The 19,753-nt window shown below is 62.3% G+C and overlaps 2 protein-coding genes across 3 annotated transcripts; one reads left to right on the top strand and one right to left on the bottom strand.

Annotated features, from left to right (window-relative positions):
- The first annotated feature begins 656 nt into the window (after positions 1-656).
- On the top strand, positions 657-10,391 carry AEBP1 (AE binding protein 1). The gene is made up of 21 exons (XM_059075074.2): positions 657-1,164; positions 2,817-3,158; positions 3,699-3,761; positions 3,889-3,960; positions 4,089-4,223; positions 4,302-4,367; positions 4,985-5,062; positions 5,196-5,279; positions 5,397-5,447; positions 6,089-6,198; positions 6,276-6,415; positions 6,749-6,833; positions 6,933-7,077; positions 7,180-7,265; positions 7,412-7,535; positions 7,803-7,999; positions 8,078-8,257; positions 8,470-8,821; positions 8,902-9,041; positions 9,193-9,292; positions 9,501-10,391. Exons 1-21 carry the CDS (start codon positions 912-914, stop codon positions 10,097-10,099), a joined length of 3,402 nt encoding a protein of 1,133 aa, XP_058931057.1. The 5' UTR covers positions 657-911; the 3' UTR covers positions 10,100-10,391.
- A 97-nt stretch (positions 10,392-10,488) lies between these two features.
- On the bottom strand, positions 10,489-18,265 carry POLD2 (DNA polymerase delta 2, accessory subunit). Of its 2 annotated transcripts, none has more exons than XM_067043066.1 (11): positions 18,230-18,265; positions 16,683-17,134; positions 13,758-13,879; positions 13,471-13,594; positions 13,064-13,178; positions 12,721-12,919; positions 12,350-12,430; positions 12,041-12,198; positions 11,710-11,837; positions 11,110-11,211; positions 10,489-10,755 (listed from the first exon to the last, which is right to left on the bottom strand). In XM_067043066.1, exons 2-11 carry the CDS (start codon positions 16,900-16,902, stop codon positions 10,595-10,597), a joined length of 1,410 nt encoding a protein of 469 aa, XP_066899167.1. In that variant the 5' UTR covers positions 16,903-17,134; positions 18,230-18,265; the 3' UTR covers positions 10,489-10,594. The 2 variants fall into 2 exon arrangements, with proteins under 2 accessions (XP_066899167.1, XP_058931076.1); XM_059075093.2 differs by having other exon boundaries at positions 16,683-16,956; positions 18,230-18,261.
- Positions 18,266-19,753: the final 1,488 nt, after the last annotated feature.

Here is a 19,753-nt window from a genome sequence, read left to right as displayed (position 1 = left end):
AGCAGAGCAGTTAGCCTGCCTTGAGGGCGGTTTTGCACCTGCCCCCCTCACTAGAGAGTGAATTCCCAAAGTGTGGTCCCTCCCAGGGGGACCAGCACAGGGCCCGACTCTCATGGACCTGGGAGGTTAGCTGGATGTCTGAATGAAGGCTGGGGGCTGGCAGAGCTGCCAGGCCAAGGCTCCAGAGGGAGGAAAGGATAGGTGGGGACACTTCTGTGGGTCCCGAGATGCGGAAGGTCCCCGAGGCCTGAGTTCGTGGCTTGGCTCTGCCATCAGGGGTCCCGCTCACCTCCAGCCGGTTCTGGGGCATCTCGCCTCCAGTGCCAGTCCGGCTTGGGGGCGGTGTCGCAGACGGCGCGGGGCAGGGGCGTCGGAGCGCTCCGACCCGCACCCTCTGGACCTCGCATCCCCTCCGACGCTCCCTCCCTGCGGCCTTCCTTCCAAGGCGCGGGCCCCGGCCCCGGGACACAGCCCGCAGTTCCCACTCCCTCCGGGAAGTGCCAAGCGCGCGGCGCCGGGACTGCTCGGCTCCCCGCGCAGCCCCTCCGTCCACGCCCGGCTCCTCCTCCTCTTCCTCCTCCTTCCCCGGGGGTGGGGGGAGCCGGCTCCGGAAGCCCCAGCACCCCCGCCCCGCCGCCACTGGCGCTTTGGAGAAGGCGGTCCGCGCGGGAGCTCGCCACGCGGGACCTGAGCTCCCAGCCGCCGCCAGCGCCTCGGATCCCCCAGACCATCCCTGAGCCCACACCGACCCCTGAGCCACTGCCAGTACCGGAGCCCTCAGCGCCCCACCCCGGAGTCCCCTGCCCACCCCGGAGCCCCCCCACCCCGCGCCCCTCCCCGGAGCCCCCTCCCGCCCCTCCCCGGAGGCCCGTCCCCCACCCCCACCCCCGCCCCCTGTGTGGGCCGCGACCATGGCGGTCCTGCGCGGGGCGCCCCTGCTCGGCTGCCTCCTGGCGCTGCTGGCACTGTGCCCCGGGGGGCGCCCGCAGACTGTGCTGACCGACGACGAGATCGAGGAGTTCCTCGAGGGCTTCCTGTCGGAGCTGGAGTCCGAGCCCCGGGAGGACGACGTGGAGGCCCCACCACCCCCTGAACCCACCCTTCCCGTCCGCAAAGCCCAGACAGGGGGCAAGCCGGGGGCGCGTCCGGGGGTGGCCGAAGAGGGTAAGAGCACCGGGTAGGGGTGGCCCTCGGTGTGATGGGGGGCCTCGGGGAGCCCTGCACCTCAGGCTTGAATGGCGGGCCTCGGTGGTGTCTGGCTGAGGTCCAGTCTGCCCAGTGTGAGGAATGGCTCTGTAAGGCACAAGAGAGCCCAGATATCTGGCAGGACACTGTGCCAGGCAGAGGTCAGTGCTGGCTTGGAGCCCTTTGGGTTTGGAGACTCATACAGCAGGTCCACTGCCCGGTGGAACTGAGTCCTCCCAATCCGTCATGCACAGCCCCAAACCCCCAGAGGGACTAGACATGAACTAACTGGGGACTTTGCTGCCCCCCTGCCCAGGTCAGTTTGAACGGGAATGGCCCTGCCGCCCTAATGGGGCCACTCAGTCTGATTGTGGCACACACTGGCCGTGCCCACACCACTGCCAGAGTCCCAGCCTCCAGCCTTCCCTGGGAAGGATCCCCAGCACCCTGCTGCCTGGCCTCCTACTCCAGGAGCACAGAGCCGCGGGAGGGTGTTGCAGAAGACCCTCGTCTCCACAAGGCTTCCAGGAGCAGTGGGCAGTAGTCCTGGGTTATTGTGAAAATTAAACGAGGTGATGCATCACCAAAGCATTTAGCCTAGTGCCTCTTATATAATCAGTTGTCAATAAATCTTAGCTGTTTATTGTGACCTTCCAGAGGGTGGGCAAGGGTCTTGCTGATCTCTCTCCCAGGAGACTCCAGGGCACCATCCATTATTCCTGAGGTCAGCAGCCCCTCCCCTTCATCCCACTCTAGATCTTTCCTGGCTCCTCCCTGGGACCCATCTCGGCCTCCCCCGCCATTCCGGTCGAGATTGCTGTCCTGGCCTCTTGCATGCTACTGTGGCAGCTCTGTTTCTCCCGACTGTCTGCGTTTTGTAGATTTTCCAGTATTTTGGTCATGTGGCCCCCACTCCTCCATTACATTTTCAACAGCATTTGCTCAGGGGCCTGGAGGATTCCCATAGGCAGCCCTAGGCCCTGCCCCTGCTTCCTCCCTCCCCCAGGCTCCGAGATGGGCGAGCAGCTACAGTGCCCACCTATCTCTCTGTCCTCTGTGTGGCCTCAGGACCCCCTATGGTTATGGCTTCCAACCCACCCCAGACTGCTTACCCCTGGATAGGGGATAGTCCATGAGTGTCCCTTTTCTTTGAAGCTTTTCTAGCTTCAGAGGGGCCCCGGGCCCATGCCCTTTGCTTTGTGTGGCAGTTGGCAGGGTTGAGACTGCCTCCCCCTGTAGACTGGGCACTCTCCCCAGGCCTGGATGGCTTAGTCATCTCTGCCCCTTCTGTGCCCAGCACAGAATAGTGGGCCCTGACTGGCCAAGGGGCTGTATGGTGAAAGAGTGGATTGTGAGATGCTCCTCTGGAGGTTCTGGCAGATGGGAGGACGAGGGCCTACCCCCTGGGAAGCTGAGCCACCCAGGCCAAGGTGTGGTGGTGACAGAAAGCCAATCCCCGCTCTCTACCATGACTGCAAGTGGCTTAACCTCTCAGTTTCTCCTATCTGGGAAATGCAGGACTAAGAGCAGCCCCTCTGCCCAGGTTGTAGGCACCCTGCGGGGGGGGGGGGCGCACATGGGCCATAGAGGGGGTTCTTCATTGATTTTACCTGAGTCTGCATCTTGAACAGCATCTCCAGGAAAAGCCAAAGACAAAGGGAAGAAAGGAAAGAAGAACAAAGGCCCGAAGGTGACCAAGAAGCCCCCAGAGGCATCCTCCAGGCCGCCCAAGAAGCCCAAGGAGAAGCCACCCAAGGCCACCAAGAAGCCCAAGGAGAAGCCACCCAAGGCCACCAAGAAGCCCAAGGAAAAGCCACCCAAGGCCACCAAGAAGCCCAAGGAGAAGCCACCCAAGGCCACCAAGAGGCCTCTGGCTGGGAAGAAGGCCCCCATCCCAACGCCCTCCGAAAGCCCGAAGCGGCCACTGCCCCCGATCGCCAGCCCCAGCCTCGAGGAGCTGCCCCAGGAGGGAGGTGTGTGCTGGCTTTTCTGAGACTGTGGGGCTCTGACCTGCTGGGCTGCAGGGAGAGGGGGCTGAGGGCTGGTCCCTGAGGCCCTGCCTCTCGCAGACCCTGAGCCTCCAGACCGGGTGGGCGTTGCGGCCTCGTTGTTGTCCCTTGCTCGGTGCCGCTCCTCCCCTGGGGAGGGAGTGCTTGGCAGCCTCGTTGGGGGGGGGGCTTGCTCTCCACCGTCCTGGGATCTGTCCCCTGGGCCCCATCCAGAGCCACCTGCCCACAGTGTCGCTGGGCTGTGAGCCCTGAAGGGTGCCCGCCTGCTGGGGCAGCTTTGTGGCAGGTCCTCCCAGACAGCAGGGCCTGGGCTCCCCGGAAAGCCATCCAGCTCTCTGGCCCCCCGGATATGCCAGCAGGGTGCTGAGGGCTGGAGCAGCCCGGGCCTCCCGGGAGTGAGCTGTTCGGGGGGTGTCGGCAGGGCCAGGTCTCATGGAGGCTCGCTGTGCAGTCAGTGGTCAGGGCAGGCCTCCCGTCCACCTGCTCTGGGGGTTTGTGTTGCAGACGGGCCTCTCCCAGATCCCTGGCAGCGTCCAGCAGGAGAGACCGACGTGGAGCGCCAGCCTGGTGAGTGGGCGCCGGCCACCTGGCCTCAGGGGACCAACCGCCCTGGCTTGCTGGGTCTCCGGGGTGGGCCTGGGCGGCGGCGGCGGGGACTGTCTTCAATGAGGCGGCCACAAGCGCTCTTCCTCAGAGCCGGAGGAGGAGACCGAGCAGCCCACGCTGGACTACAACGACCAGATAGAGCGCGAGGACTACGAGGACTGTGAGTAGGCCCTGCATCCGGGAGCCCCCGCCCCTGGCCCCGCCTCCCTGTCTGGGCCCCGCCCCTGGCCCCCGGAGGCCCCACCCACCCTGGCCTTGGCCCGGCTCAGAGCGCCCCCTCTCCCCCAGTTGAGTACATCCGGCGCCAGAAACAGCCCAGGCCGCCCCCCAGCAGGAGAAGGCCAGAAAGGCTCTGGCCTGAGCACCCCGAGGAGAAGGCTGAGCCGCCCAGACGGGGGTTCGAGGCCCCGGAGGAAAGGATCGGTAGGATGGCGGGCGGACTTGGGGGGTGGGGTGCCAGGCGAGGGGGCTCTGGCTCACCCCTGCCTCCCACCTCCACAGAGCCGCCTCTGAAGCCGCTGCCACCCAACTATGGGGGCGGCTACGTGATCCCCGACTACGACGACAGTGAGTGCCTAGGGCCCCCGCCCTCTGCATCCCAAGGTCGGGCTGCCTGTACCTCCAGCTTGGTGGCAGTTACCTGGCCGCCCTCCTCTGATCTCCTCCCTCAGGCTGGGTCTTCCTGGCTCCCGACTTTGCTCTTCCCCCATCGCCCTCTCTCCTGGCCTCTTCTTCCTGAGCCCCAGTGGGCTTCACTCTCGGACCCTCCCGAGCCCCGGTCCTGGCCACCTCTCGCCCCTCGCCCCTCGGGACTCCCATGCCGCCTTCCGCTCCCTCCTACTCCCGGTCCCTTTGGACCCCACTCCCCTCCTCCTGGCCTCGGTCCCCCTCAACCCCTTGTCCCCAGCTCAGCCGTCCAGGCCCCCCTTCCTGCCACAGGTACCAGTCGTCCTTCGGGGCACGTCCGATGTCTGTGCCCCACTCCCTGCCCAGCCTTTCCCCACCTTTCCCAGGGCCACGCCCTGCTGGGGGGCCAGGCTGGTGACTTCCGCGGGGTCTCGCTCACCCTGATCTCACCTCCTCGCCTCGCGCACCCCACGCCCGGTCCGGCCCACGGGGCTCCTGTGAACCTAGGAGCCCCGGCTCGTGGTGGGCCATCTCATCAGGGCTCTCCCTCCCCACAGTGGACTATTACTTCCGGCCTCCCAGGCCCCAGAAGCCTGACCCTGGCCTGGAAACAGATGAAGAGAAGGAGGAGCTGAGTGAGTGGAAGCAGGCTGCCCCCAGCCCCGGCCCAGACCCCCGTGCAGGCCTGACCCCCACCCCACCTGCCCCCTGAAGCCCCCCTTAGCCCGGGGCTAAGCCGACAGGCCCTTCCCCGTTTCCACCCTTCAGAGAAACCCAAAAAGGAGGGCAGCAGGCCCAAGGAGGAGGAGACGGATGACAAATGGACTGTGGAGAAGGGCAAGGACCACAAAGGTGTGTCTCTGGGGGCTGGGGGCTAGGCCCACACAACCTGGGTCCCCATGAGAGGTCCGCCGGACCCCCGGCTGCTCCGGGACCCTCAGCACCACCTCCTCCCTTTGCTGCCCGCAGGGCCCCGGAAGGGTGAGGAGCTGGAGGAGTGGGCTCCAGCGGAGAAACTCAGTGAGTGAGGCGCCGGGGGGGCTTGGGGGAGCGGGATAGGTGTGGGGGACTGGGAGTGGGTGTGAGGGCTGCAGCGTGACTGCGAGAGCGCGGGGGCTGCCGTGGGCGTGTATGGAGGCTGTAGGGCGGGCGTGACGGCTCTGGGGCCGGGCCATGGCCGCAGGGTGACGGTGATGGGGCACGTGACCCACCTAAGGCCACACGTTGGTCCCAAACCCGGATTTCCTGTTGGCACTCCAGGCCTCCACAGCCCCTTCCTGCTCTTAAATTCCTGCGACGCGAAAGGGAGAGGCCCTGGAGTGTCTCTGTCCTGGGCCTGACCCCAGGGGATAGAGCTCGGGGCACAAGGCAGGTGTGCAGAGGGCCCCGATGCAGACAATGCCTGGGACTGGCCAGGCCCTGGGGTGGCTGTCCCTGTGATTTCATGTGAGCCCCATGGCCCCTTGGAGCCTGGCCCCATCAGCCCATTCTCCAGAGGGGGAAGCTGAGGCTCAGGGTGGGGAAGCACAGGCCGGGGCACAGCTGCCCTGACTGGCGCCCCCTGATGCGAGGGGAAGTGGGCGCTGGGCTCCTCTGTCCTGGGCTCGGTGGAGGGAGGGACGGAGCCAGAGGGCCACCAGCCTGGGGTGCCCTGTCCCCAGAGTGCCCCCCCATCGGGATGGAGTCGCACCGCATCGAGGACAACCAGATCCGGGCCTCCTCCATGCTGCGCCACGGCCTGGGGGCACAGCGCGGCCGGCTCAACATGCAGGTGGGTGTCGGGACGGGCCCGTCTCCCAGCTGGGTGGGGGTTCCCTGCCTGCTCAGCGCCCCCGCTGTCCCCGACAGGTCGGCGACGTCGAGGACGACTACTACGACGGGGCGTGGTGTGCCGAGGACGACTCTCAGACCCAGTGGATCGAGGTGGACACCAGAAGGACCACCAAGTTCACGGGCGTCATCACCCAGGGCCGCGACTCCAGCATCCAGTAAGTCCACCCGGCTCACAGGCACTTGTGGGGGCAGGTGGCTCCAGGCACAGCTCTGAGTCCTGTTCAGAACCTTCCAGTGGGCCCTCCAGGGTCCCCCCCCACCCCCGGCCACTGCTCGGTTATGGCCGGTCGGTTCCCTGGGTCCAGATAAGCAAACCAATCGCCTACGGCCACGCAGCGGGCATGGCAGCCTCTCCCGACATCCGGGCCAACACCACACACCTGCTAGCTCTTAGGTTCTTGGGCCCAGAAGAGGGGGCTCGGGCCGCCTGAGGGCCTGGACCTGGGGCGGGGAGAGCAGCCTTACCCTGACCACCATCCACTCCCCAGTGACGACTTCGTGACCTCCTTCTTCGTGGGCTTCAGCAATGACAGCCAGACATGGGTGATGTACACCAACGGCTACGAGGAAATGGTGGGTACCTGAGCCCTCGGCTCTATACGCCCCTCGTCTGAACCGCAGGTGGGCTCTCGGCTGGGGTTGGGGGCTGCTCTGAGGCCTGCCTCTTCCCAGACCTTCCATGGGAATGTGGACAAGGACACACCCGTGCTCAGCGAGCTCCCGGAGCCGGTGGTGGCCCGTTTCATCCGCATCTACCCACTCACCTGGAACGGCAGCCTGTGCATGCGCCTGGAGGTGCTGGGGTGCCCCGTGTCCCGTGAGTGCAGGGGGCTGGCAGGGGCATGGATGGGTAGCTGGGGTAACCTGCGGTGGGCCGGCAGGTGGCCAGCTCAAGGCCCTGCCCGCCCGCCCTCTGCAGCTGTCCACAGCTACTATGCACAGAACGAGGTGGTGACCACCGACGACCTGGACTTCCGGCACCACAGCTATAAGGACATGCGCCAGGTTGGGGTGCTTGTCCTGAGGCCACGGACTGGGCTCAGGGCTAACAGGGGAGCCTCCCCACAGTCCCGGGCTGTGGTCACTGGGGGTGGGCTGGGGGTGGCGGGAGTAGGCGGGCTGCATAACTCTGTGTCTTCTCTGGCACCCAGCTGATGAAGGTGGTGAACGAGCAGTGCCCCACCATCACCCGCACATACAGCCTAGGGAAGAGCTCGCGTGGGCTCAAGATCTACGCCATGGAGATCTCGGACAACCCCGGGGATCACGAGCTGGGTGAGGGCCCCAACAGGCCCCTGGAGGCCTGGCCCTCCCCACGCCCAACAGATTATAGCGGCAAGGCCCTGGCACTGTAGCTGGGTCTGCGCCATTGATGTTTCCAGCTCACCACCTCCCACCTGTCTTTGGAGCCCCTTGCTGGGCCCTACAGTCCTCAGCCACCCTCACCTGCCTGGGGATGAGGCCGGTTTGGGTCCTTCCTCAGATCCCCTGGGCCTCAGGCCTCGGGAGGCTGGTTGGTTGCTGAGGCTCCTGCCCTTGCAGGGGAGCCCGAGTTCCGCTACACAGCTGGTATCCATGGCAATGAGGTGCTAGGCCGAGAGCTGCTGCTGCTACTAATGCAGTACCTGTGCCGCGAGTACCGAGACGGGAACCCGCGCGTGCGCAGCCTGGTGCATGACACGCGCATCCACCTGGTGCCCTCGCTGAACCCTGACGGCTACGAGGTGGCAGCGCAGATGGTAGGTGGAGGGAAGGGGGTCAGGGTGGGGCCGGGCTGGGGGTGGGCTGCTGATGCTGACCCCCACCGGCTCCCCCAGGGCTCAGAGTTTGGGAACTGGGCGCTGGGACTGTGGACCGAGGAGGGCTTTGACATCTATGAGGACTTCCCGGATCTCAACTCTGTGCTCTGGGGAGCTGAGGAGAGGAAATGGGTCCCCTACCGGGTCCCCAACAATAACCTGCCCATCCCTGAACACTACCTGTCTCCAGACGCCACGGTGAGGCTGCAGCCTGGCCAGCAGGGCCTGCGGGAGCAACCCGGACCCTGGGGGCCTGGGGCTCTGGACTTGGGGGTGGGCTCTGGGTTACCCAGCCCGGGCACTGAGACTGCAGGGCCTTGGAGGGACTGAGGGGGCATGAGTACCACTGTGGGGTCTACATGAAGGGTGATGGAGGCTGTGGCCCACACCTCACATACTGGCCACTGTAGGTGTCCACGGAGGTCCGGGCCATCATTGCCTGGATGGAGAAGAACCCCTTCGTGCTGGGAGCGAACCTGAACGGCGGTGAGCGGCTCGTGTCCTACCCCTATGACATGGCCCGCACACCCAGCCAGGAGCAGCTGCTGGCTGCAGCCATGGCAGCCGCCCGGGGAGAGGACGAGGAAGAGGCATCTGAGGCCCAAGAGACCCCAGACCACGCCATCTTCCGCTGGCTGGCCATCTCCTTCGCCTCTACCCACCTCACCATGACCGAGCCCTACCGGGGAGGGTGCCAAGCGCAGGACTACACTGGCGGCATGGGCATCGTCAACGGGGCCAAGTGGAAACCCCGCTCTGGGAGTGAGTCAGCCTGGGAGGGTCTGCGGTGGGGCATCTGGTGTGGGCAGGGGTGACTGCGGCTCTGTGTCTGCCCTGCCCAGCTATCAACGACTTCAGTTACCTGCACACCAACTGCCTGGAGCTCTCCATCTACCTGGGCTGCGACAAGTTCCCGCACGAGAGTGAGCTGCCCCGAGAGTGGGAGAACAACAAGGAAGCTCTGCTCACCTTCATGGAGCAGGTGTGGGGGCTGCCGGGGGCGGGGCAGGTGGAGGAGTGGGGCAGCATTTGGGGAGAGGGTGGTGAAGGGCGAGGGGACCCCGTGCACGGGACAGGGCAGCAGCAGACCCAGTGGGCTCTCCACGTGGACACCCGCCCTGCCTCCCCTGCAGGTTCACCGCGGCATCAAGGGGGTTGTGACAGACGAGCAGGGCATCCCTATCGCCAACGCCACCATCTCCGTGAGCGGTATTAACCACGGAGTGAAGACAGGTACGCAAGCGCATACCTCTGCGCCGCTCCGCTTCCCGAGGCGGGGCACCGAATCTGTACGTGCCGTTGGCAAGGCAAGCCTGGCCTGCCCAGCACGTCCCTGCTCCTCTGGAGCCCCCCAGAGGGAGGGCTAGGGGTATCTCGGACAGGAGGACTGGGGCCTGGGAGGGGGTACTCCTAGGCAGCCGAACCCATCCTCCCTCTGCAGCAAGTGGCGGCGATTACTGGCGCATCCTGAACCCGGGGGAGTACCGCGTGACGGCCCACGCGGAGGGCTACACCCCGAGCTCCAAGACCTGCAACGTAGATTATGACATCGGGGCCACCCAGTGCAACTTCATCTTGGCTCGCTCCAACTGGAAGCGCATCCGGGAGATCATGGCCATGAACGGGAACCGGCCCATCCCGCACATCGACCCGTCGCGCCCCATGACCCCCGAGCAGCGGCGCATGCAACGCCGCCGCCTGCAGTACCGGCTGCGCATGCGCGAACAGATGCGGCTCCGGCGCCTGAACGCCACCGCCAGCCCGACCACTGTCCCCACGTCGCCCCCCACCCCCCCGACACTGCTCCCCACACCCTCCCTCGCGCCCTCCCCCGCCCCGAGTTCTACCCTGGGGCCCTGGCACTTTCCACCCGAGACCACAGCTGAGTGGGAGGAGTCAGAGACCGAGACCTACACGGAGGTGGTGACGGAGCTTGGGACAGAGCTGGAGCCTGAGGACGGCGAGAGAGAGATGGTCACGGGCCAGGAGATCCCCTTCACCACAGTTGAGAGCTACACAGTGAACTTCGGGGACTTCTGAGAACAGGTCTGCCGGCGTGAGAGCTTGCACCAGTACTCACATTGCCTTGGCCTGCTCAGCGGCCATCAGCAAACGGAAAGACCCCGGGTGTGGACCCTGCCAGGAGGGGGCCTGAATATGATGGAGACCAGAAGCCAGGGTCTCTGTCAGGAGTCTGCTCCGCCAGACGCTCTGCTGCAGGGCCGGGGGCGGGGGGGCGGGCAGCTTGAGCGAGCCGGGGGTGGGGGGGCAGGCTTCTCCACCATCTGCTCCCGCCACACCAATAAACCAAGCTCACGGCAGATGTGTCACTGACCGCTTGCCATCCTGACCAGCTGGGAGAGGGGAGGGGGAGGGAGGCTCCCTCCACAGGAGTGCCCTGGCCCGCCACCGGGTCTGCCCAGCTCAACACCAGGAAAACACTCAGGCTTTATTTACAAAGCAAAACCTGCCATGGTGCTGACGCCACAGGGAAGGAATAGCCGGGGCCTCTCTGGACAAGGCCGCCTTTGTGAGTCAGGGGCCCAGATCCAGGCCTCCCAGGTCCTCCTCCTCTGCCCCGAAGCCTGAGAAGCTGATGGGCTGGCATGCCAGGCTGCGCAGGTTCACAAGGCAGGCGGTCTGTGTGGCGCTGAAGTCCGGAACAGCCACCAGCAACACTGTCTGGTCCTCGGGGCCTGCAGAGAAGCCACGTGGGAGCGCCCCTTAGGTTCTGGGTGAGGCCTGTCTCAAAGGGAAGTCACCAGAAGTAAACAGGAGCCCCCCCATCAGCACCATGGGAGCGCGGACCAGAGAAGCTCCTTCAGACCAGAAACGAAAAGGGCCAAGGACACCATAAAGGTCCAAGGCTAAAGCCACGCTGACCAGAATGAGCTCTGGTGGGGACAGTTTCAGTCCCTGCAGAGCCTGGGCCGTCCACCCATGGGCGCCTGGACACTCCAACGCAGGCTTTCTCTGTGAGCCTTGGCCTCAGCTGAGAGCGTGTCACTCACGTCAGCCCAGGCCTGGGACCCCCAGAAGACAAAACTTACCTCGGATGATTTTGGAGCCAAAGCTGAGGGTGCTGCCACAGAAGTAGACGTGAGGGCACTCCAGAAAGATGAACGGGTCGCTTTTATAGAAAGGGTAACAACCTGGAGAAGGAGGACCTACAGCTGAGAGAGGGGCTTCTCGGCCTCAGCACGGGGGACACCTACACATCTGGGGTAGGGCTGTCCCGTGTAGGACGTGGGGTGCCATCTCACACATGTGACCCTGTAGCAGCCCTGGAGCCGTCACAACAAAACCATCTCCAGACATTGCCACGTGGCCCCAGAGGCAGGACAGTATGCTCTGCTGCTGCCGCCTTCGCCCTTCTGGGTGGGCACCGGGGCAGGGTACAGTGCTCTGACCAGCCCTAGCTCCCAATACGCTCCCACGGCTTTCAGCCCTAAGCAGGGCCTTGGCCACGAACAGACGTAAGATTCCAGAATAGCCCCCAAAACAAGCGTCAAACTCTGGGGCTTTTCCTTAGACAGGTCATGGCTAGGCTGGTGGGTGCAAATCCAGGCTGGGAACCCTCCGAGCATGAAAGGAGTCCCTCTGGCCTTCCCCAGCCCTTTGCTCTACACCACGTATCTGAGTCCCAGTACCTAGGGTGTCCGGGGCTGTAGGGCTGATGTGACGGACTTGCAGGGTCCACTCCAGGATCTCCAAGTGGTCCTCCATGCTGCTGTACCGGAAGATGTCACTCACGTTCTGTCCCGATGTCCCCAGGAATCTGCAAGGCAAGGCTCGGCTGACCCCACCCCGGAGGGCCACCGTCTGCCCTCCTCCCACAGCTGCCGGCCCAGAGCTCACCTGGCACCCTCACAGGGAGTCCCGAGCCCGACTCCAGGTGGGCCCTCCACAGCCCTGGGCCCAACCCTCCCCTCCTGGTGCCACCGAGGCAAAAGGCCAGGGGTCAGCCTGGAGTGTGGCTACCTGACTCCGTCGATGGTGGCCTGGTAGGGGTTGGTGACCAGCTGGAGCGTGGAGTAGGCAGTGGCCAGTGGGAACATGCAGGGGTGCAGGGGCTGCTGGGGGAGCGTGTAGTTTGTTGGGTCAAATTCGCCTGGCATCACGTCCACGGGCACGGAGGCCTGGAGGGCACAGGGGCAGGGGAGCTCGCGGGGCCCAGCTCCCTCCATACGCACCCCGCTGGAGTCCATGTTTCCCAGCCCACCTTCCGGTGCCCAACTACAGTGCCAGAGACCCCGATCCCGAGCACTGGCCTGCCCCCAGCTCACTCACGCTCAGCTGCAGGAGGATCTCGTCCAGCATCTTGACAGCCTCCACGCTGGCTGCCTGGGTTTTCTTGGTTAAGTACTTGGCCTGGGAGTAGAAGCCCATACATAGGCTGTCAGGCCCCAAGGGAGGCTTAGATCAAAGGGATACCCAGAGCCCCCGCCAGGAGGGCTGAGAGCAGAGCAAAGCCCCACCCACAGGGGGACGGTAAGAGTTCTGGGCCTCCGGCCCCCACCACCGCCCTCAGAAAGCAGGGCCTGAGGACAAGGCCGGGCCCCCAGACACAGGAGATTCCTGGGTCACTAGACCTGCGAGACCCCGTGCCCGACGCTCCGTGGGGAAGAAGGGGCTTGAATGCAGGCAGGTGGGTGCCATACCTTATTGATGGAATCTCTGCTCTGGGTGTTGTGGCTCAGGAGGTTCCCGGCGAGGATGACCCGGGAGACGCGGGCGGCGCTGCACTGCTCCCCTTCGTCCCCAAGCTGCCCCGTCACCACGTCCACCAGCAGCTGGGTGCCCAGCAGGCTCTCTCCCCCGCCTCCACCCAGGCCCAGGCCGGACACCAGCAGCACAAACCTGCCAGAAAAGTCGGGGTCTTCCTGGGTGCTGGGAGGGCCATGTGGAGCTCCTGGTGGGGCTCTGTCACCATCACACGGGGGCAGGGGCCAGCGAATGGGACTCCCCTGGACCACTGACCGGACCCGGGCCTCTGCTCCCCACCTGTCCGTGTCGAGGGGGCGTGCGGGCTTCTGAGGAGCAAGCCCTGCAAAGCAGTAGTCCTCCACCAGGAACTTCCCGTCGTCTCCTGCAGAGCCCAGCACAGCCAGCACAGTCCCTGGCGAGCGGCAGGGTCAGGCCCAGGAGGGGGGCCCGAGGGGCTACCACCCCCTCCCGGGCACCCAAATGACAAAACCAGCAGCTCTCCTCTGCCGGTGAATTCTCACTGAGGACTCAGGACTGGGCATCTGCTTCCTGGAGTCAAGTGCCTTCGGGCTGAGGTGGGAAGAACTGACCCCTACCTGGGTCTCACCCACCGCCTGAACCCAAACCCATGGCTGAAAGAATAATGCAGGTGTTCGCCAGAACCCAGAGGTGCGGGCCACACCCTCCCCCTCCCCCCTCCCCACCTGTGACCAGCTTTGCCACGTCGATGGTGCCCGCCAGTTTGATACGCTGCAATTCATCTTCCAAGATCAGTTCGTCGTCGGCGTGGATGTATTTGCTCCGAGGAGGCTGGGGGAGCAGGTTGTGCTGGAATGCAAAGGTGGAGCGGTCATGGGGCCAGAGCCCGCTCTGGCTCCGGTGCCCCCTCCCCCATGGGCAGAGGCCCAGCCCCTGATTCCCAGGATGCGAGGCAGGTGGCCCCATCAGTGCCCCCGGGGAAGTATTCTGGGGCAGCCCGTTGGGGCCTCACCTCTTCGCTGACCTCCCGCAGGATGGAGGGCTGGAGCAGCATGGCCTTGAAGAGGGTCCCTACCACACAGCACTTCTCCCCGGGCTGCAGCTCAAACAGCTTCTTAATTAGGACTCCACTGCCTGCGGCACAAGGGGTATGAGCTCAGAGACGAGCCCCCCTCCACCCCCTCACGGCCACGGAGCACTGCGGCCCTGGGGCCCTGCCCTCCACGAGGAGGGAGAGAACGTCAAATGCAAGGACCCCTTAGACCTAAAGGATCACTTGGCCCCCGGGGGAACAGAGGGACTCTGAATGTGCCTGGGCTCTGGATGCCAAGTGTCCTCACAAGAGAGGCAGACATGCAGAGAAGGCGACGTGAAGATGGGGCAGAGACGGGGGATGCAGCCGCGGCCCCAGCGGTGCCGGCGCAGCCCCCCAGAAGCCGGAAGAGGCAAGGAAGGGCTGGAGAGAGCGCGGCACTGCTGACACCCGGATTTCGGAGCCCTGGCCTCCAGAACTGGGAGAGAATAGATTTCTGTTGTTTGAAGGCACTCAGTTTGTGGCTTTGTTGTTTGTGACGGTGGCCACGGGAAGCTAATGCAGAGTTTCTTCCCTTATACCTAAATTGTAACGCTGATCCTTAGAAAGAGGTATATGCCAAGTCTCAACACTGCCCTGCCCTAACAATATTACAGTTTCTTCTGAGGGTTTGGATTCTGTCATCCGCCCCACAAATGCCTCGTCATCAGAAAACAGAGATACCCCAAATTCAAACTTCATATCCTCACCCCCCCCTTTCTGCTCCCTGTGGAGTCACCAGAGGGCCTGGGATCGCAGAGAACAACACACAGGAAGCGTTAGGGACGGGCAGGAAGACAGGCGTGGGAGAGGGGTGGTGTGCAGGGGTCACTCAGTGGGCAGGAGGGAGGAACCAAGTCCCAGAAAGCCTGAGGGTTTGTTAGTACAGACCCCAAGCCTGGAGAAAACGCTAACAGGTGATGCGATAATGTGGACTCGGGACCAGCCCTTTCCTTAGCCCGGTGACTCCAGCACATGTCCCTCCTGCCCCGGAATAACCAAGAACACCCCACAGATCCACGCCCTGGGGAGCGAAGGGGAGTAATTCAAAATAAGATAAGGAGGGCACCGGCACTGGATAGAAAGAAATGCCAGACGCCAACAGAGACAACAGATGCCAAAGCCACAATGTCCGCCGAGCCCTCACTCAGCCCCAGGTGGCCGTGCCAAGCCCTGCGCTTGGAATTCTTCCACCCCTGACGACACGCCATTGGAGATATTATTACCCCACCACCTGGCTGAGGAAACTGAGGCAAAGAGAGATTAAGGAACATGCCCAAGGCTACCCAGCTGAGATCTAGTGTGCATGTCTGAGCCCCAGGTAGAACCACACAGCCCTGTGCTGAGGGCGGGACACCTGTCCATCCGGGTGGAGCATGGGCACCAGGCCAGGCGCCAGCACCAAGAGTGAACCCGAAGGCCCATCCTTGCCCTCACCGAGCTTCCGGCGCAGAGGGAGACGCAAGAGCAGGAAAGGCAGGATCTGCCGCTGGGACAGGTGCTGCGAACAAACAGGAGTGAGGGCAGTAGATGCGGAGAAGGCCCTGCTGGCCCAGGCGGCCTCTCGAAGCACAGGATGTTTCAGTTGAGGTTGTGAAGGAAGCCTGGGGACAGAGTGTGCCGGGGACAGAGCGTGCCAGGCGCAGGGAGAGCCAAAGGTAAGAAAGGGCTTGAGGCGTTCAGGAAACTTGTGAGTGGAGAGAGGTGAATTCTGAGATGGACTGAGCTCTGGGGAGGAAGCCTGGCCACGCAGAGAAGCCACGTGGTGAGTGAACGATGCTGCCTACTGTCCATCACCCAGCCAAGGCCCCATTCACCGTGGCCCCACTCTGTGAACAGAGTAAAATGGCTGCTTTCTGTCACTGGGCAGCTTTGTTAGAAGAGAAACCTGGCGGGGATATGTATATACGTGTAGCTGATTCACTTTGCTGCACAGTAGAAACTAACACAACATTGTAAAGCAACTGTACTCCAATAAAAATTAATTAAAAAAAAAAAAAAGAAGTGAAACCTGGTACCACAGCAGATGCTGCTGTAAAGAATCTAAAAGATGCCATTGACCTTAGGCTCGAGGAGGGTGTCCTCGAGGACTTCAAGGCAAGTGAGCGAAAGACACCGTGGGAGCCAGAGGAAGGAGACCCTTGTTACGTGGCAGAGAAAAGGTGAATAACACTTTTGCCTGCGGTAAAGAAAACAGAAAACATCTCTCGTATGACGATGTAGCTAGGAGATCAGGTCAAGTGTTCTCCTGGCTGCCTATAACAAAACCAGAGTCAATCCAGCTGACCTGGTGGGATGGGACAGGCCTCGGAGCCAGTGCTTCCCAAAGCTTTCCCAGTGGTTCCAATGTGCAACTTGGGCTGAGACCCAGCAAGCCTGGTGCTGGGCGCGTGGGGGGCGGGGCAATAAAAATGAATAAGACATGGTCTCACCCACAAAATTTCAGTTTAAAGACACAACAGATGAATTGAAAACTACGTGGAAAGCCACCCTTTTTCTGGGGGGGGGCGGGCTGCACCATGAGGCATGTGAGATCGCAGTTCCCCAACCAGGGATTGAACCCATGCCCCCTGCATTGGAAGCAAAAAGTCTGAACCACTGGACCAGCAGGGAAGTCCCAGAAAGCCACTCTCATAAATAGTAACAATGGGGTGATGGGGCATCACCCAAAAGTTGAAGGTGGTGGGGGTCCTGCTTCATCAAGAATAACTTAAAGCAGGAAAGATCACCAAGGAAGAAATGGGGAAAAAAAAGAAAAAGGCCTGCACTGCCCAGGCCACTTGATTAGGAAAGACAGATGACCCCAAGGGTCTGGAGATTCGTGCCCAATAAACCCAGAAGCACTTCCCCAAACTCATTACTTACCCCAGCGCTGCTGGGCCCGGCTCGCCAGGAAGGGCCTCATCTGGATGAGGCGGGTGGCATAAATGTGGGCATACTGCCGGCTAAAGCTGCGCTCCCCCAGCCGGAAGGGCTGCGAGGAGTTGGTGTAAGTCACCACGGGCACCCGGGCAAAGGTAGCGTTGCTGGTTGATGGTGGGGACAGCAGAGTGTGGGCCCTCTGGGCAGCCTGCTCAGAAAACATGTCTGTGCTTGATGTGTCCAGATGGCTGTGGCCGGGACAGGGAGGAGGTGGTCCCTGAAAGGATACAAACGCAGTCCTGCAATCCCTGCACCTCCACGGCAGCCGCGTCCCTAGTGTGGCTCCACCGCACCCACAGGGCACTGAGGGTGGGGGAGACTTGTAGCGCACACCAGACTTCGGCCAGAACAGCACCTGGAACGCGACTATGTTGGATACCAGTGTCCCCTGTAACCTGCAAAAAGGGAGATGAGGAAAGCTAGGAAATGCTTCTCCCACCTGGAGCTCTCCAAACCCACCTCAAGTGTCCACTGCCTGCTCCACACCTCAACCTGGACAATTATCAAGGTCTCAAATTCCATGCCCCCAATGGAATTCCTCATCTGCCTCCATCCCACTCCCTGCCACCTGCCCCATCTCAAGGCATGAGGCCAGCCTTATTATTACACAAACCTGCCATAAAATAATTAGCCTATGATTAAAAATATAAATAAAACATAAATCAGCCACTTCTCTGCTCGAAACCCTCCAAAGGTTCCCCATTTCACGGAATAAAACCCCAAGTCCCTACAGCGGCCTATGACATCTGCCCCACTGGTCCTGCCCTCCTGTCCCCTCACCAGGAGGCCTGTTCTTCTCCCTCAGGTCCCTCAGGTCTGCTCAAACCTCACCTTCTCCACCTGCAACCCTCCCCTGGCCCTTCTGCTCCTCCAATGTTTATTGTTTTCCATGGTATTTACCTTCCAACAAACAATACATTTTAAGTTTATTGTCTGCCTCCTCTGACTAGAATTAAAGCTCCAGGAGAGCAGAAGTATCAACACCTGAGCCCACTTTCCAGAAGCCGCCCGGAGCCGCACTGAGACGCACTGTAGGCGTCAAATCCACAGCAGGTTCCAAGATCAGTGCGTGAAGCAGCTCAGTCATTTCTTTACATACGTACAGGGATAATAGTTTGCACGGAATGGGTTAAAAAAGACGTGGCACTAAAACCGACTTCCTCCTCCCGCCTTTTTAGCACAGCTATTAGGTGGCTTGAATTTTGTCCCTATAGAACAGCTCTGGGCTGGGACGGTATCTGAATCAACTTTTCTGCCCCAAAGTGCAGAGCGGGGGCAGCGCTCTGGCCGCAGTCTCCAAGGAGCCTGGCGGCCTGAATCCCCAGGCCACGGCCCCGGCTCGCACCCTGGGGACGTCTTGGGAGATACAGCAGAGAGCCTGCTCAGACCTCCCTCGCGAGATGCCTGTTAACCCACCCCCACGCAAGGACACCCAAAGAGCCAGCGCCCCTAAGGATCCACGCGGCCCGGGGAAGCGAGACCCCACTCACCTCGCCGAACGCCGCAGCCCCGCCCACAGCCGCGCTCCATCTCCCGCCAATCCGCGCGCCTTGCCCCGCCCACAGAGGCATCTCGCCAATCACCGCGTGCTCCACCATGCTAATCAACCCCCAGGGCTCGCCCAGAGCCGCGCCCCGCCCCGTCCATTGACGCGCGCCCCGCCCCTGAGCTCTGCGCGTGCGCGGGGTCTCGCCCCTGATTCCAAGGTAAATGCGGGGCGGGATTGCAGCTTAGGGACCAGTGTGCAAGCGTGTTCGCTGTGACGACCCGACCTGGCCCTTCCCGGAGGCCTGACCCTGAGGTCGCTGCGCCTTCCCGAGAGTTGGCGCTCCTTGCGCCACCCCAGGACCCCGCTGGGTGCCCGCCTCTGCGGTGGACGGTGGGAGGGCTGAGGACGACGGTTGCACCGCCTAAGGGGAGCGGTTACTCTGCCGCAGGTCAGAGGACAGGGCCGGACACTGGGATCCAGGACGGCGGGGGAGGGCTTAGAGTTAGGGTCGGGGAAGCAGACTGGCTGAGGCCCTCCGCACGGCGCCAACAGCCCTGCCGGCCTCCACCCAGCACTCCCTGGTCTCTGTTGTCCTCACTGCCTCTCGTCATCCACACTCCTCTCTACCCACCAAGGATTTCTCGTGCCGTCCCGCACTTAGTGCGGGCTGTTTTCCACATCTCCACCAATCCACATCGCTTGGAATTCCTAAGCGAGCCCGAGTGGCCCTTCCCCATGACGCTTCCTCTCCACTCCCACCAGCGCCGGGATTCAGTCTCTTTAGCACGTGCTGTTCTGCTGGTTCACTCTGCATCTGTTTCCCAAGTCCCAGTCTTGTCTCTGCAACAAAGTAGATAATAGTTATGGATAACACATAAAAGCTCTTGCTATGGACCTGACACTGTTCTAAATTCTTGACACATACAAATTCAGCTAATCCTCCAATAACCCTTTGAAGATGAGGAAACTGAGGCACTGAGAGGTCACTCGGCTAGTGAGTAACAACTAGGATTCACTCTGAGGCAGCGTGACTCAGCCCTGACATTGTATGTGTGCTGGCCCTCTGTATATGCAGGTCAGCCTAACTGCCCATCTAATTACCCATTACTTCACTTTTGTCCCTGCTGTTCAGACATTTGTCAAACATCCAATTAGACTGGATTGGATAAGTCTGCCCTCAGAGGATGTGCGGGAAGCTAGTCTAGTTCACTTACCACAGTGCCTGACACGTGGAGACTCCCAGTTCAGCCTGTATTTGTTGAATGAATAGATGAGCACTTTTCGGGGGGGTCGGGGCATGTAATGTGCTAAGTGTCTCAGGAGCATTATCTTTTTTAATAAAAAAAAAAAAAAGGGCTTCCCTGGTGGTGCAGTGGTTGAGAATCTGCCTGACGATGCAGGGGACACGGGTTCGTGCCCTGGTCCGGGAAGATCCCACATGCTGCGGAGCAACTGGGCCCATGAGCCAATGTCCCCTGCATTGGCAGGCAGATTCTCAACCACTGCACCACCAGGGAAGCCTCAG

Source organism: Kogia breviceps, chromosome 9 (assembly GCF_026419965.1).
Source record: "Kogia breviceps isolate mKogBre1 chromosome 9, mKogBre1 haplotype 1, whole genome shotgun sequence".
Lineage (NCBI taxonomy): Eukaryota > Metazoa > Chordata > Mammalia > Artiodactyla > Physeteridae > Kogia > Kogia breviceps.
This window is presented reverse-complemented; position numbering and strand designations above follow the sequence as displayed.